The sequence below is a fragment of the Panthera tigris genome, chromosome B1, assembly GCF_018350195.1.
Source record: "Panthera tigris isolate Pti1 chromosome B1, P.tigris_Pti1_mat1.1, whole genome shotgun sequence".
NCBI classification, from domain to species: domain Eukaryota; kingdom Metazoa; phylum Chordata; class Mammalia; order Carnivora; family Felidae; genus Panthera; species Panthera tigris.
In genome coordinates this window covers 154,086,124-154,104,840 of record NC_056663.1, presented here as the reverse complement: position 1 = coordinate 154,104,840, position 18,717 = coordinate 154,086,124, and the positions used below count along the sequence as shown (strand labels likewise).

At 34.3% G+C, this 18,717-nt stretch overlaps 1 protein-coding gene across 3 annotated transcripts in view; it reads left to right on the top strand.

The window, feature by feature from the left end:
• ADGRL3 (adhesion G protein-coupled receptor L3) overlaps positions 1 to 18,717 on the top strand; it is a 687,513-nt gene that overhangs the window by 604,200 nt on the left and 64,596 nt on the right. For all 3 annotated transcript variants that reach the window (XM_042984449.1, XM_042984448.1, XM_042984447.1), the window contains 2 exons: positions 6,986 to 7,052; positions 9,120 to 9,211. In XM_042984449.1, the coding sequence (XP_042840383.1) occupies positions 6,986 to 7,052; positions 9,120 to 9,211 (159 nt within the window). The remainder of the gene's footprint in view (positions 1 to 6,985; positions 7,053 to 9,119; positions 9,212 to 18,717) is intronic.

Sequence of the window (18,717 nt, the reverse complement as noted above, 5' to 3'; positions counted from 1 at the left end):
CAAAGAATAGCCCAAGATTTAAAACGTGGGCTTGAGTATTTGTAAGGGGTTTCCGAAATACGTCAATTAGGTCATAAACATTTATAGTGAATCAGAACATCATTGAGTACTAGAAGCATAACCAAGGTCTTAAAAATAATTGAAATCAAATTTTATGATCTGAAAATTATTATAAATCATCTATTAAGTCTTATATTTGTCTCCCTAGCTCAATAGTTTAAGAACAACTCTAAAAGAGGTAGTCTCCCCTGTGCTGGTTAAAAACCCCCACCCCCAGTTTTTTATTTTCACTTCATTATTCAACCAATGTAATCATTTGGGTAGAAAAGTGAGTATTGATTTTTTTAAATTGTTTTTCAATGTTTATTTATTTTTGAGAGAGACAGACCATGAGTGGGGGAGGGGCAGAGAGAGCCAGAGACACAGAATTTGAAGCCGGTTCTAGGCTCCAAGCTGTCAGCACAGAACCTGACACTGGGCTTGAACTCATGAGTTGTGAGATCGTGACCTGAGCTGAAGTCAGATGCTTAACCAACTGAGCCACCCAGGCACCCCTAAAAATATTTTTTAATATTTATTTTTGAGAGAGACAGAGCACGAGTCAGGGAGGGGCAGAGAGATGGAGACAGAATCCGAAGCAGGCTGCAGGCTCTGAGCTGTCAGCACAGAGCCTGACTCAGGGCTTGAACTCATGAACTGGGAGATCATGACCTGAGCCGAAGTTGGACGCTTAACCAACTGAGCCCCTTGATATTTTTTAAATACTAGATTATAATATTATTAAACAAGGAGCCCAGCTAAATAACATTGAATTGGATGGGGACTCCTGGCCGGCTCAGTGGGTAGAGCATGTGACTCAGATCTTGGGGCCTTGAGCTCCAGCCCCACCTCAGGGGCTGTAGCTATGGACAGGTCACTTAGATTTCCAGAGTTTCATTCTCCAATCTATAATTCCAATCTATAAGCACCTTGCAAAACTATTACAAAGTTTGAGAATATGTGTTTTTGTATATATGATTAAATAGATATGTATATGTGTATGTGTATGAATATATATATATCTTTTTAAATTTATAATAAATAAATGTTTATTTCTGAGAGAGTGTGAGCAGGGGAGAGGCAGAGAGGGAGAGGGGGACAGAAGACCCAAAGTGGATTCTTCACTGACAGCAGAGAGCCCAATGTGGGGCTCGGACTTAGAAAGTGCGAGATCATGACCTGAGCCAAAGTCGGATGCTTAACTGAGCCACCTAGCGCCCCTATATATAAGTAAGCATATATGTAAAGTATCTGGTATATATAAGCATTTTTTGAATTAGAAATATTATTATTACTGGTACTATTGTTTGTCTGATACAAATAAAGAAATACAGATTTTATGATTAGCAACATTGTTCTAATTTAGTACAATAAATTGTATTAAAAGCATCCATTTATAGAGTAGTGATTACAATTCTTATGTTGTTGCCTCAATTAACTTAAGCAATGTGGGACCGTGGGAAATATTCCAACATTTAGTAATAATAAAGCTTTTCTAACCTTTGTAGTCCACCCTAAAAGTGTAGGATGTATTTTGCTGATGAAGTAGTGAAACATTTATCTTTCAAGTAACATACTGGGGACATGAAGATAATATAACCTGCATTTCATGTATGAGATCTAGTGCTGAATTCTACGATCCCAAGCTGTAGGTGAACCACAAATGCTAGTCTTGACTACCACTGGTCACACTCCATTCCGGCATCACTCTGCTAATATTTTTTCCAGTTCATATACTTGCTCACAAAGTATTTCAAGATTAGATGCATGAGTGTGCTGTGATGAAAATGGCATTAAAAAATCTGAACAGGGCGGGGCACCTGGGTGGCTCAGTCAGTTGAGCGTCTGACTTCAGCTCAGGTCATGATCTCGCAGTTCGTGGATTCGAACCCCACGTCGGGCTCTGTGCTGACAGCTCAGAGCCTGGAGCCTGTTTTGGATTCTGTGTCTCCCTCTCTCTCTGACCTTCCCCCGTTCATGCTCTGTCTCTCTCTATCTCAAAAATAAATAAACGTTAAAAAAAAAAAATCTGAACAGGGGAAAAAAAAGTCTTAACAAGGGCGCCTGGGTGGCTTCAGTCAGTTAAACATCTGGCTCTTGATTTCAACTCAGGTCATGATCTCACAGTTCATGAATTAGAGTCCCACATCAGGCTCTGCACTGACAGTATGAAACCTGCCTGGGATATTCTCTCTCTCTCTCTCTCTCTCTCTCTCTCTCTCAAAATACATAAATAAACTTAAAAAAATCTTAACAGACATACTATGCACTGAGTTTAGAACCAAAGTTATTATGCTTGAAGTATACATTTGCCCCTTTTCCCCCTCACTTCCTTTTTTTCTTGCCCCAATTCTCTTTATTCCTTCTTTTCTCTCTCAATCTTGCCAGATATTTGTAGTACAAATATAAAGAGATCTGCATATGTTACAGAGAAAAGAAATATTATGTATTATACAAACTCTCATAAACAACCTGATATAATTAAGCCTTGTAAGTTTTATGGTCTAGTAGTAGCCAAATATTGTTTGCTGGCTACATTTAATACTCACCAAGGATGGTTCAGTCTGCAATTTGGAGTCGAGTAGAAAATGAAGAAAACACCATTGTTAACTTACGTTGTTTCAGACCCTGGAGAATAGTCAGATATCTAGTTGGATAAGAGTAAATTAAATAGGCAACAAAATATAATGTCCCAGAGCATGTTAATGACACTATATTAAACATGCTAACTTGACATAAGGAAGTAGATTCTGATAATGTTACTGAAATCTAAAAGCATTGTAAAACAAATGTTTTAGGTGGCACTTAATATACATTGGGTAATTAACTTACCAGTTTTCTAAATACAGAATCAGACATTTTTTAAAATGACTAATGATAATAAAATGGTAATTTAATAGTAAAAGAAAATAAGCTTTAGAAGTATGTTCTTGTCTATTTCTCTTGTCTTGTTTTGAGAAATTAATTTGTTTTATTATTTCTGTGTATACATGAAGGTGATAAAGGCTAGATTAATAATTGACATTTTTATGGAAGACTGATCCAATATCAACACTTTATTATTTAATTTGCAATATGATTTCTTACATTTTTGAAGAGAATAATTCTGCAATAAAATAATAGTATGTCCTTGTGGATTAGTGTCAGTTCTCTTGAATATTTAATCAGTAAACTTGTATTAATATAGTAAGACTTCATCAAATATATAACAATATATTCTGGTTTTACAATTTGAAAAATGCTACAAAAAGATAATTTTTATGACTTCTTTGTATTAGGCAAATGGGAAAAAAGTCAAGGTTTATGATATATGACAAGTGCTCCTTTGAATTCCAAAATATATCTGATCTCACAATATTTTTCAACATGACTTCAAATAAGCATGTAGTGAGGTCAGAATGTACTTGCTTTTTCAACTGCAAGCCATCTCTTTTGTACTGGTATAAACATCCTTTATAAATTATATTCGTATGACTGAATTTCATTAGAAAAAGAAATTGACATATCTTAAAAATTAGCAAGAATGGTCTATTAACATTAATGACTTCACAAATTAAATATTGCTTAGTGGATGAAGGCAATTTTCAGATAAATCATATTCTTCAATAACAGGTCTGTCTAGCCATTTGCAAGCTGGACTTTATTGTGCTTCATGAAGTTGTTCCTCTCACATTTGTCTCCTCTTAACCTGAGCATTTTCACTATAGCCACATCACACTGAATGGCCTAGACTTCTTGAATGCCATGACATGGGATATATGTGTCCATGCATGTAATAAACACCTGACATAATACTCTCCTTTACCTTGAAGCCAGGTGAATTCTTTCAACATTGTCACAGGGAACTCGGGGCAGGAATCATTCAAACTTTTAAGGTAGTTAATGGGAAAGAGAGAAAGCTTTGAGAAAACCAGCATGTGGCCAAAAACAACAGCAGGTGTGGCCATATGGCAATCGAATTAGAAAAGGGATTTTTGCCACACTGCCTTCCAGAAGATAGTCAAGCCCAGAGAGTGCTCAAGAAGGGATGATTTACTCAGTACATTTTAAGTGTTTCATATTGCCTCTTTCACTGATCCTCTCCAAAGGGAATTTAAATCTATTACACCAAATAGATATTGTAGCATTTTCTTAAAAAATAAAAAAATAATAATTTCTAAAGTAATTTCAGTTCCACATTTAAAGATCACTATGCCAAAAGCATGTTTATTTCCAAATAAAGCATTTGCTGAGACTGTTTTCCAAAAAGTAAAGCTTTGTAAGGCTAAAATTTAATGGCATTATTTCATTTTAACAACACATTTGGTGAGATGATTTAAAATTTTTAAATTCCCTACCTAGTCCAAAGCACTCTGTAATAACATAATTTAAATTATCTTTATAAGAATCCTTAACCTGTAGAGTAACATTTTTTTCAGAAGTTCTTGAAGCACATTTTCTTTTAAAAAGAATTTGAAGATGTGTTTTATGTCTTAGATTAGCTCTCAAAAACATGTTTGACCTACAAAACAACAGGAGCTATACTATTAACAGTCATTACAAAATTTATTAGTATTGTATCATGTTATAATTTCAGCAGCATTCTTGGACTGTGTGTGTGTGTGTGTGTGTGTGTGTGTTCGTGTTCTAATATGGGAAAATGTCCATGCTTTGTCTTTTATTGTTCTTATCTTGAGGTCTTGAAGAAAAATATGGTCTTTGATGAGAACCAAGAAAGATTCATGAATACTTCCTCTGTTCTGGTCTTCCCCCTCCACACACACACACACCTGTATTAGGGTGATAGCAAACTACCCTGTGGTCAGCATGAAGATAATATTCATATTTCAAACCTGAATTTTCTGGTTTGATTCTGCTTATTGGCACCACCATACTTTTATTTTCCATGACCACAGTTTTTGGACAACAGACCAACAAAAAGATAACTAATTACTCAAGCAAGCTAAGAGCTAGCAGTTTAAGTGTTTATTGTTTCCATGATAGCATGTTTTCAAGTAGGATTGTTATGTTTATCTTGAATATAGGAAAAAATATCCATCTATGTAAAAAAATATGAACTTGTAGTCAGTTTCTTTTTGGTGGACAAATATTAAACTTCTGTTGAAATTACATATATTTAACTTAGTAGAAGAAAGCTGGATTTTTGTTGTTTTAAAATTGATGTTTTCAGAGTATATGGTTATTTTTAATTTGCTTAAAAATTTAGGATTTAACCTTTTTTAAAAAATTAAGTTATGGAAAAGTCAAAAGAAAAACATAATAAACATCACTGCCTCAATCACTCAGATGTTAGACTGTTGTATTTTGGCATGTTGTTTCCAGTAATTATTAAAATAAAACATATGGTTAAGCCCTTTGGTCCACTTTTAGTCCTCCTACTCTCATATGAGAGGCAAACACTAATATGAGTTTGATTTTTTCCCTTTCAATTAAATAAAATTACTTATATGTGTGTGTATATCTGTCAAAAATATAAGTAATATTTTAAATATACACTTGACACTTGAAGAGCTCTGAGTGCTGACCCCTGTGCAGTCCAAAATCTGCATATAACTTTTGATCCCCCCCAAACGTAACTACTAATAACTTATTGTTGACCAGACAGAAGCCGTACCGATAATATCAATAGTCAATTAGCACATATTTTATATGTTATATATATGATACACTGTGTTCTTACAATAAAGTAAGCTAGAGGAAAGGAAATGTTATTAAGAAAATCCCAAGGAAGCGAAAGTACATTTACAGGACTATACTGTATTTATCAAAAAATAATCCACATGGAAGTGGACCCACACACTTCAAAACTATGTTGTTCAAGGGTGAAATGCATGTTCAAAGGTGTAAGGCATTTGTTGTTATGATCTCTCTTGTTGACATATAAAAGTCCACCTACTCCCTTTTACCTGTTTTATAACATTTCCTCATATGAATAGAAAACATTTGATTGATCCATTCCTCTACCGATGGACATTGATAAGTTCCTTTCTTCATACCTTCTCTGGTAGTCCATTATTGCTGAGATTTAAGTAACATTTTCATAATAATCAAATATTTATCTACTTTGGACTTGCAGTTTTAGACTACTTAGCAAACCACTCTTGAATATTTTCCACTGGAGGTGTTTTCTTTTTTGATTATTCTTCAAATATAGCAAAATGGCAAATAATTCAAGATATGATTTTTAACATCAAATGTAATTTGTTCAAAATTTACATTAATCTTTCTCATAACTAGTCACTTCCATTTTGTCTTCCTGTCATCCTGAAGAATGAAAATGTAATTTCCCAGAGGCTTTAAGAATTGGGGGAGTATTAAATGTGACTGAAATTAAGTGATTAATAATTTACTTTTGGGTCATGAATCAACTTCACGGGATGCTAAGGATCATTTGCAACCCCAGAAGCATTGGCAGTAACAATGCACTTTTTCAGACTCAAGAACTCTCAAAGGTTGGCTGCCCAACCTAATTAAACTTCAATCTTCTGATACCAAATTTATTTCTTCTTTGTACTGAATTTCCTCAGATCTTCTTGACAGGAAAATGTCACTTTGCCTGACAGCTGATAGACAGGTTATGTAGCACCATAATTGGAGAGAAAAGGATAGCTTAAAGCTACTCGATTTAATGGCTATGTGTATGGCTTTTTCTCTCTTTCTTTTCTTTTTTTTTTTAAAGGCTCCTATGACAGACACAAAAGGACTTAGCAAATAGGCCTAGTGCCATTTTTTCCCTGCTTCCTCCAGGGGTAATTATCTTACTCCATCAATAGTGCTGTCAGAAATTGGGCACATAATTCAGCATTTAAATGAACAAGCAATGTAATATTTCCTGTCTCCCAGTGGGATGCTTTGCAGTTCACATTCTTCTCTGTCACTCTCTCACTTTTGATGTATGTCCCATACCCAGTCCTTAATCCCTTCTCTCCCTTGTGTTTCATTGCAGATGTTGGCTCCGACTTGACACCTACTTCATTTGGAGCTTTATAGGACCAGCGACCTTGATAATTATGGTAAGAACTCCTCACTATGTGTCTCCCAGGTCAAGAAATAAAACTTCTATGATCTGGCCATCTTTAATTTACATAGGTGAATTTTGGAAAAGCATCTACTTTTTGACCCTATATGACTCAAGCAATTAGACACTCATTAGAGTCTACTTTTATCTTGTAAAAAATGTAATCAACACTGTTGGAGTAGAAAACATGCCTTTGCAAATATTTATGCAGTACCATAGTTCCTTAGGAGTCTGATCCAACATAATCTATTTGGTTTTGTAGGATTTTGAACAGCAATGACTTCAAGTTTCACAACAGTATATTTTTCCTGTCTTTTATTTAAATAATTTGAACTATGAATGAAATCAGAAATTGGAAATGTGGCAATATACCTTACTATTCCTTCCAGTTTTGTTTTTTATATAAATCTCAAAAACTTTAAAATTCAGAAGGATTTCACTTAAGAATGGCACAAATAAGTTACACAAGTGTTCGGAATCATACTTCTTTTTGTATTTTTAGATGCATAATATCTTGATTTCAAATATGAATTATTTATTGTAATTTAGTTTCTATTTTTGGCATTATTTATATACTCATCATTTTATAATACAAAGTCATTCTCCAGATAAAATGGCCTCTTGATTCTGAATAAGATAAAGATATCCAATTCATTATCTGAAATCCTTTGAAGCAGGCATATTTTAGAATTCAGAAAGTTTTCAAACTTCAGAAAGACAATATGGTACATGTACTGCATATTAGATAGAATTCCTAGTAGAGAATAAACAGTTGCCCAAAGCAAACACATCAATGAATATCAACAGTAGGGACAAGGCAGGACTCTAAAACCAAACAGTAATAATTCAGCAGAAAAAAAAAATGGGAAAGTAAAAGCAAATCGAATAAAGATAGAAGAACCCTATGTCAGTACAAGTTCGTTTTTCCCACCAAATAGATTTAGTTAAGGTTAGGCTTTTTGGCCACTCAATTAATTTTTTAATACTCTCACTTTTCAGACTTTTTGGGATTTGATAAAGGATTGTAGAATTGTATTATTGAGAGAACTTCAGTAGGGCTTATAACTGGATTTTCCTCGACCCCACCAATCCTAAATTTTGGAACATATTAAAACAAACCAGGTCACAAAGGGCAGTTCAATATATTTTCTATAGTTTGTATATATGTAATATGTGGAATTTACACTGGAACTTTTTGTTTTGTTTTGCTTTAAGTTCTATCCTCTCTCTGGTGATTCTAGTGATATAACAGTATCATTGAGTGTTTTCTGGACTTTAATCCTAGTTTGTTGTAGCATTAGAATTTACCACCATTTTATAATCCTTTTGATCTAGCTCTTCAAAAATATATTATTGATTTTAGTATTTATGTTTTTGGAATGTAACATTTCAAAGTATATCCCCAAATAGTAAATTTGGGGCTGTGTTCACAAAATATATCCCCAAACAGTAAATTTGGGGCCACGTTCAGTGGGCAGAAATAGTAACACACCTGGAATAATTTTTTTTGGTTTTTATTTTTTTTAATGTTTATTTATTTTGAGAGAGACAGAGACAGAGAGAGAGAGAAGACAGAACACGTGCGCATGCACAAGCAGGATAGGGGCAGAGACAAAGGGAGAGAGAGGAATCCCAAGCAGGCTCCATGCTATCAGCATAGAGTCTGACATGGAGCTTGAACTCACCAACCAAGAAATCGTGACCTGACCAGAAATCAAGAGTTGGAACCTTAACCAACTGAGCCACCCAGACGCCCATTTTTTTCAACATATACCTGGCTTTGAGTTGTTTTACAATTTCCACAGCATCATTCCAACTGCTGCTGATTTTTTATTTGTATGTATTTTGGCATAATGGTGCTTTGTAACTCATTGGTATCCCAACTCCCTAAAGTGGCTTCTTGCCTTTGCTAAAATACTAGGCAATCATCTATGATCCGATTCCTTTATAAGTATAGTGAGAGCTAATTTCCCAGAACAACTCATCTGTTATGGAGAATAGACTTACTTTTTTTTTTTTTTTATTCCAGTTATGCTACATAACAGTACCTTTTACATTACAGCTTAATGTAATCTTCCTTGGGATTGCTTTATATAAAATGTTTCATCATACTGCCATTCTGAAACCTGAATCGGGCTGCCTTGATAATATCAAGTAAGTGATTTTTCTTTTTGTTTTCTTTAGCCATCCTAAGTTTGGTACTCTAAATTATCCCTACTTTTAATTCTATTGAAATCTTGTGACAGAATGATGAGGATCGATGTGTTGTCTTTGCTGAATAAGATCATTTATTGACTACTGAGATGACCTGATCTGCCTGAAAATAAGTATAATGAAGCTTTGTCTTCAAAAAAACTTTTTCCCAAAACTCTGATTTTCAACATGAGAAGCTCTTAAGATGTACATTTATTATTTTTTTCCTGAGCCAATACAAAGTTTCTGTATCTGGATAGACTGTTGTTTCTTGGAGCAGTAACCACATCAGTTACCAACACCCCATCTCCCCCTTCAGAGCAATGTGAAGAGAGTAGAATGGTGACCCTGTGAGCAGCACAAGGGAGATTTTACACCACAGGAGAAGAACCCCAAGATTATTAATCTGGGCAATTGTAGAGGAGCTGTTATGAAGCTGGCCCCCCTCTCCTTCTGAGAGAGGAAGAGAAAACCCAACTCCCCATGGAAAGTCCTATGGTATATAAATATATAGCTCCAGGCTTTAACCCCTTTGAAATGTTAACGCTTCCCTCTTGGGAGGTAAATCACTCCAGAAGTCTCTCTATCTACTCAGCCATCTTTTAACTTCCAAGGTTTGTCCTTTAATCCAAATTCTATTTCTCTATGCTCAGAAAGCCCTTGCCATGCAGAGGTATGAAAATATTCACATTCCTTTCCACACTAGTAGTACTTGTTTTATATATATACAAAAGAAGCTAATTTACATTTTCTGAAAAGAAAAATACTTTCTCAGTATAACCAAATTTTTATGTTGTCCCTTCAGAGGCTGGGACACTTGAGAGAGATTGTAATGGGGAGATGTACATTAGTCATTAATATATGTAATATATTAAATTGTAATTGTATATAATTTGCCTGTGCTATGTATTAACCTGGCTAAATGTTTTTATTTAAATGAATGTACTTTCAGACGTTTCATGAGGTCACCTGTGACTTTTGAACATTCTCCTCGAACTACCTCAGATAGCAGCTATGTCACCCATTTTTCATCTACATTTAGTGCCTGACAGTTTCTTGCCCATAGTAGGCCTTTAATGAATGTTATAGAATAAAGCAATACATTAAGGACTTTAGTGACAAAAGTGTATTGACACTAAGTGGTTAATTTTGTTGAAGGAGTCATCTGTTTAAATTTACTGAAAAGGATAGCTAAGAAATTAGAGAAATAATATAATGGAGGAAAATAAGAATTATCTACAATGAGTAGTAGACTTTTGTAGTTCGTAATGTTACTTAGTTGTGATAATAGTCATTACTTTCTTGAATTATGTACAATTAGACTGCCCTTCTAAACTGTAGTATTCGTTCCTTGGACTGTCTGTTCCTGATGAAATTGAATTTAGATAAGTAAGTAAGTAAATAAATAAATAAATAAATACATAGGCTTATAAAATAAGTTTTCTTTGCCATATCATACTTTTATTACTTTAGTATAAATGATAACTTCTTTGTCTCTTTTATTTTATGGTATAAAGCAAACTGCAAGTAATACTTTATTACCATTTATGTTGTTTTTAAAGTACTATCAAAAGTGAATACTTTGGTATCTACGTAACAGCTTTTACAACATAAAAAAATCAAAAGCACAAAAAAAAGCACAAAAAAAGGTCTTGTGCTTATTATAGTCACATATTTTAAAAGACCAATTTGTTCTGTAATTATTCATATATATTTCTTCAGGTGATATGGGTCAAGTCTTTATGATGTTATTGCTTAGAAAAACAAACACACAAATGGCAATAATTACATGAATGACATTGATGGCATTAAGCTTTATATTACAAAGCAAAGTAAAGCCTTAAATGAGAATATCTTGATTTAAGTTCTGTCCAAACTGCTTTATAGTTTATAGCCTTTGGAAAATTTATCTAACCTTGTGAAGCCTTCCTGTCCTTTTAAAATGAGTACAATAATGGGGCACCTGGCTGGCTCAGTCAGTAGACATGTGACTCTTGATCTCAAGTTTGTGACTTCAAGTCCCACATTGGACGCAGAGCTTACTTATAAATAAATAAATAAATAAATAAATAAATAAATAAATAACCTACTTGTAAAAATAAAAATAAGACAAAATGGGTATAATAATGAAACATACCCAACCATCAAATGAGCAGAGGAATATATATACAGCCTTTGATGATTTTTTCTAAAGAGTCAATAAGGCAAGAAGAGAAATTAAGTAGTTATTAGAAGGGATAGTTTTGAGATGGAAAAAACAGGGTATGGACGTGCTGATGGAGAAGAACAGTAACAGAGTGGTTAGAAACATAAGAAAGGGAATCATTGTTATAGCTGCGACTTGAGGAATTGTAGAGAATGAGATCCAGAATAGCGGTCAACCAATTCTACTCTATTAGATTACATGAAGGACGCTTTTCTACCTAGGTAAGAGAAGAAAGGGTGTTCTTTTCCACTGAGACTGGATGAAATAAGTAATGTAGATGATGTAGATATGGTAGAGAAGCAGGGCAGGGCAGTAAACTGAGGGATTTCTGCCCACTCTCCTCTATCAAGTAGGAAAGAAGGCCATTTGCAGGGCACAAGGGCATGTGGGAAAATAGGAAAGCAATCTCAAGAAAATATTCCTTGCACTTCCCAGAATCTGAAGGACATTTCATTTTATTTAAAATATATTAACTATTTAAGAAGTACTTGTAAAGAAATCAACAGGGCATAATTGGTAAGGAAAGAAGAATTTTAAAAAGGTAATAATGATTTTGATCACTAGGGAAAGCACAAAGCCTGGCATCCTTTTTATTTTGAAAAATTCGCAAGGATCTGTATAATAATGTAGTTTTAAATATTACAGGTGATATGAGAGTATTTATTTATAAATAAATTTTATAAATTTATAAACTTATCTGGATAATCTTTTTTTCAGTATATAAGACAGGGTATAAAATTTAATAATGTTTTCTTGGTTTTTTTTTTGTATTTTTGTAAAATGATTAAGATGAGCCACTTTATTAAGATTGTTCACTTTATTGAGGAAAAAAAAGCCAACATATAAGACCTTTTGAAAGTCAACATCTTTCTAAAACCATTCATTCAATTATCAAATATTTACTGCCTTCATTATGCATGTTCTTTCACACATAGATCTCTCCTTTATCTAAAATGTGTTTGCTTCTCCCCATATTCACTGCCACCATTTAGTTAGTTAGTTAGTTAGTTAGTTAGTTAGTTAATTTTTTTAAATTTATTTCTGAGAGAGAGAGAGAGAGAGAGAGAGAGAGAGAGAGAGAGAGAGAGAAAGCATGAGCAAGGGAGGAGCAGAGAGAGACAGAGACACAGAATTGAAAGCAGGCTCCAGGCTCTGAGCTCTCAACTGAGAGCCCAAGGCTGGCCTCCAACTCATATGAGATCGTGACTTGAGCCACTTAACTAACTGAGCCACCTGGGCACCCCTGCCACCATTTTTTAAAAGCCACCATCAACTTCTGCAGAACCACTGCAGTGGTCTTGTAATATCTTTCCTTGTATTGATTCTTGCTGCCACCTTCAGCTAAAGCGATCTCTTTAAAAGCAAATCCCACTGTGCAACTCCCTTGGGTAAAACTCTTCAGTGGCTTCCTGTTACTCTCACACGAAAGTCCAGACTCCATACCCCACCCTACAAGACCTTCCTGGTCTAGTCGCTTCTTTCTTTCTTTAACCTCTTGTTTTGTTTTGTTTGTAAATATTTATGCATTTATTTTTGAGAGAGAAAGAGTGAGCAGGAGAGGGGCAGAGAGAGAGGAAGAGAGGGACTGAACCACAAGCAGGCCCTGAACTATCAGTGCAGAGCCTGATGAGGGCCTTGATCTCACAAACGGTGAGATCATGACCTGAGCCAAAATCAAAAGTCTGATGCTTAACTGACTGAGCAACCAAGGTGTCCCTGGCCTCTTGTTAAGCCATTTGCCCCTCTGGCACTCTGGATGTACTCTCTTTTGCTTCAGGTTTTAACTCTGCTGTTTCCCTTCCCTAACACTTTCTTTTCCCTAACACTATGCCTGGCTGACTTCCAATTTACCTTAGTTAATTTAATTTTTTAAAAAATAATTTAATTATATTTTAAATCAAAATTTATTTCATCATCAGTAAAATAAGCACATTTTTGTGTTAGTTTAGAGAATTCATTGGCTGGCTCATTACTATATTAATGTTATACTCTGTAAAAAATAATAGAGTGAATTACTATAGGTAACATGATTACTGAGGAACTGAGGTATGCCAATTCTCAGATTTCTAAATAAGTAATTAAAATTTAAAACTACATTTCTATTTACTGTTTGCTTGTCTTTTGTCTCTTTTTCATCAAAATAGGTAATCATTTGAAAAAAAAAAGTAATTCCAGTCTTTATAAGTTTCTGGTTGAGTTTCTGACAAGTTGAAATTGCAGCTTACAGTAATCATAGCAAAAATCTAATTTTAAATACATACATATGTGTAAATATGAATAAAATAATTATTGAATTATTACCAGCACAAAGTCAACCTCCACTGTTGCTGAAGTATAATGATGTGTAAAACTATTTTTTTTTTATTTTTAAAAATGTTTATTTATTTTTTTGAAAGAGAGAGAGCATGTGCATGAGTGCACAAGCGGTGGGGGGGGGGGGGGGATGGTTGAGAGAGAGAAGGGGAGAGAGAATCCCAAGCAGGCTCCGCACTGTCATCCTCACAGAGTCCAACATGGGCTCCATCTCAGGAACTGTGAGATCATGACCCGAGCTTATATCAAGAGTTGAACACTTAACCGACTGAGCCACCCAGGTGCCCCCTAAAACTTTACTTCTTGAGGAGCATTTATAGCACTCTTGACAATTACCTTCAAAATAAAAATGTATTGTTTACATGGTTATCAACTATTTCTTCTGTTATTGGTTTAATAACATCACGGGTACTTTAAAGACTAAAAAGTCATAGTAGAGGCTTTTAGGCCTAAGAAAGAAAATCAGTGCCTGGATGGAGGGACAAGGAGTCAACTTAAGCTTCCCTTTCTTGTGTTTGTCCCTTTGCCCTTTCCCATATATAGAATTTGGCATCGAGACTTCCAGTTTTGGCTTAGTCATGTTTTCTGATGTCTGGTCTCTCCTCTTACCTTAGGTTTAGCAGGAGTGGTGGGTTGGCAAACATATTGTCACATGGTTCAAAGAAATACTTTCACTTTTCTTCCTTCTTCCCTGTGCTCTAATTGCTAAGGGAAGACAATAATAGAGGGGAGCGATGACTTCAGTGTCAGACACACTTGGGTTTGATTTTCTTTTCAGTCTTGTAACGGTTATATTACCTTGTAAGTTTCATCATGGCTCTCCTCTGAATTGGGCATAATTGTGTCTACTTTGTAGAGCTTTGAGATAATTAAATATAATTATATGTATAATGCATACATCACATAATTTGTGCCCATACATAATGGTATGATTATTTTTAACTATGATGTAGAAATACACTGCTTCCTTTGGCTCTTCGTGTTTTCCATGGTGAAATCTGCTCAACTTCATATCAAAATCCTGTTAGAATTTGACTGCCTAGAATTTGTTTACCATGGGGTATCATTAAGAATGTTGTTAAGGATGGCTTTAAAAAAAAACAAACTTATTCTATTATGAAAGAATTGGCTATAGGAGTAAAATGTTCATTTAACTATTAAATAGCAAATTTTATAGTTAGTCCTGAAGAAAAAAAAGTATGCTCAGTGAGTTTGGACACCTGCCATACATAAAGAAATCTAAGAAGCCTCTAAATAACTTAAGGGATGAATAATAATTTTAAAAAAGTTATACCTCACCAGTGTCAGTAATTACTTATTCTGTTCCTTAAAGGTAACTTTCACTTTGAGGACTATGTTTCTAGATGTTGCTGGAAACAGTTAACTCAGAATTACATTCAGCTTGAATATAATATGTTACATTATTACATTATTACTAGTATTACATTATTACTTTATGGAGTTAGGGTGTAGGGTTCTGTAAATAGAAGACAGAAGAGCAAATTGACTTAATCTTGAAAAATGCAACAATATCACCAGAATATTTTAAGGCTTTAAGTTTTCTCCTTATGTTAATACATTAAGATGGCTATATATGTATATGTAGCTAGAAGAGAGAGGGTATGTGGGAGAAAGGAGAAAGGAGAGAGCCAGCCGCCGTTTCAAACAGCAGGTATCATCTTTATACTGTGGTCAGAGCAATATCCTAAAAAGAGTTCGAACCTTTATGAGGATAGTATGTCTAGTTCTGAGTTGTGTTTAGTAAAAGTATTGATCCGTTTCGAAGTTTCCAGATGAGTTTTTATGAAAATGGTTTTAGTACTTTCTCATTTTTCTCTGAATATTAGCTAGTGATATAAAAATGTTGAAATATTAAGTTTTTTACAAGGAAGGTCAGTATAGTCCATATAGTCCATGAAGACTTAAAAAAATAGCTTATATCTCCAAGCAATTGATTTTATTCATAGTTTACCTTTCACCACGGATGCTGCTAAATTCCAATGAAAATTTTACCAATTTCTAAGTATTTTACATATTTAGAGATGTGGTTTTTAAAAACTGTCACCTCTCTTATAAAAAGATTACTGGGTCAGCACACTATAGTAAAGATGTGTTTCACCAAATATATTTTTTTTAATCAGGTAAACCTGCTCATCCCCATATATCCCATAAGCACTCTCATTCTAGAAAGAGTAGAAATAGCCATTGATTTATTTTATTGATTATATATAATAAGATCCAATAATGTTCAAGAAAATTCTGAAAGGTATATCATCTATCTGTTATTTCATTTTTCCCAGTCTTCCTCCACTTCCTTGGTCTGTGGTTAAAGATCCCTGGGAATGCATCATAACATTATCATAAATGATCCAGGTGTTTCTGAAGAGTAATAGTCTAAAAAACACTGTGTGCAGTTCTGTGTATTGATATAACACCACTAGATTTGTTTCCAACAAGTTAAGGTAGTAAGTAGCCGTTAGTCTTTTACTGAGTAAGTTAATTTCCACAGTAAAAGCATTTCACAATTACTTATCTGGAAAATGAATTTCAGCCACAGATTCACAAAGGTGTGCATTCTGCAAGTGTTGTTGCCAGTCTCGTTGAATCATGCCTTTTAAAGTTTTCTGAAATGTAAAAGTTTGTCTCTCTCTTTTTTTTCTTAATTTTTTTTTCATTAAAGTGTATTTAAATCCCCATATGATCTTTCTAGAAGCCAGGTGGTTTATGCATCACTGTTTTATACACTGGGAGAGCTGACATTTGAGGAAAATAGTTTGAAGCATGACTGTCGTAGGCATACTGGAACTGTTCTGCATCATACTTAAGATCAAATAATAGTTTCACTTTTCCCTAAAATAATCACATAAAATTCATATCAAATTTAGGAGAGTCAGTTACAGTCTAAGGATGAGAAAGCCTGAAAGGCTGCCTACCTAAGGGAAAAGTAGTTCTTCTTTATAGTAAAAAACATAAAAATTAGCAGTTTTTTTTTATATGTGACTTAGACTGAGATTTCCTTTGTATCCTACGTGAGGTGTGCAGTCAGAATTTGGAAGAGCTTGGGAAATGGAATTTTTTTATGAAACCAACATTTCTGAAGTCAATAAGATTCATTTTCCCCAAAAATAGTTAAGTGCAAATTTTCATAAGAGTGGAAGACGTCTGAGTGAAAATTATAAGTAAATAACATTAGTATTCCATCTTATTCACAGATTTTATTTAATTTTTATATAGGAACTTTTATTTGATTTTTATTTTTTAATTTTTCATTAATTTATTTAATAAATCAGAAGTACTAAAATTTTGGATTTATTTTGAAGACAAACAATTTGTGAATTTATTTTATGTAGGCTATAAGAGAAAGGAGTGGATCGTGATTTCAAAGTTTGTTGCTTGGGGTACTGGAAGGGTGAGTTGTTATTACTAAGATGTGGAAAGCTGTAGGAAAAATACATGAGGTGTCAGTCAAGAGAGGTTTTTTCAACAACATAACTTTGAAAGACTGAACATCTCAGTGTCGATGTGGAGTAGGTCGTTGGAGCAATGACAATGAACCCTGGAGATTTCAACTTGGATTCATCACTGTGTAGGTCTGTTTTATTTTATGTTTGCATGAAGTGGTTTTATATTTTATTGTGTTTATTTTATTTTTAAACATTTACAATTATTTGTTTTTGAGAGACAGAGAGAGACAGAGCACAAGCGGGGAAGGGGCAGAGAGAGAAGGAGACACAGAATCTAAAGCAGGGTCCAGGCTCCGAGCTGTCAGCACAGAGCCTGACATGGGGCTCGAACTCACAAACCGTGAGATCATGACCTGAGCCGAAGTCGGATGCTCAACCGACTGAGCCACCCAGGCCCCCCAATTGTGTTTAGTATTGATTTCTCTTTCTGTATATTTATTATTTTCCATAATGTCAAATAATCCTTTTTTGTTTGTCACAGCGATACATCTCCTTTAAAAATTAAGCAGAGTGAAATGATTTGAAAAAAAAAAAGCAGTAAAATAGTAAAAGTGGTATGTGATAAGTATGTGGCATATATATATATACTTTTTTTCAAATCATTTAATATAATATTGAATATAAATAATTTAATATCATTAATATAATATTTTTTTCAAATCATATAATATTCTATATATATAAAAGTGGTATGTGATGGTGTAATAAGATAGTGATATTCTAGTCACACTGGTTTCCCTCACTAGTCACGAGAACGTATGTTTCTGTTAGGATAGCTCCTGCCGTAAGTATCAAATGCTGACCCATATTGTGGTCTAAATTATGACACTGATGGTTTATGGGCCCAAACAATCCAGAACTAGATGGTTCCAGAGTCAGTTCAGTAGCTCACTGATGTTAGTCAGGACCTAAGCTCCATCTATCCTTCCCACAAACAGCTTCCCTGTGGCCACTCCTCAGACCTAGAAGTGTGGGTACTGGCTGCAATCTCAGGAAAATTGGTCAAGGTGGATTTTTTTTTTAAATCTATATGATACTGGATAAAATAAAGGGATATTGGGTAAAATAAAATAAGAACACCAATGACTATAAATAACCCTGTGTCACTAAATTTTAGACATATTAGAAATTCCGAGCCTACAAAATAGATTTAGAAAAAGCATCCAGTGAGAGAGGAAGAGGACTAGAGATTCTGGAAGCTAGGTGAATCAAGCCTTTCAGTTAAGGTGGGAACTTAACCATTATCACTGGACCACCTGGAGATCCCTGTGCATTTGACAAAAGCTGTTTTAGCAAAGTGATTGACAATGCCTTATTAGAGTGGATTGAGGGGAGAAAAGGAAGAGAGGAGTTAAAAATGACATGTAAACACAACTCTTTTCAGATCTTTTTCTGTAAATAAGAGCCAAGATATGTAGTAGCTGAAGGAAAATGTAAGATCAAGGGAGTTTTGTTTGTGTTTTATCCATTGGTTAATTTTCAGC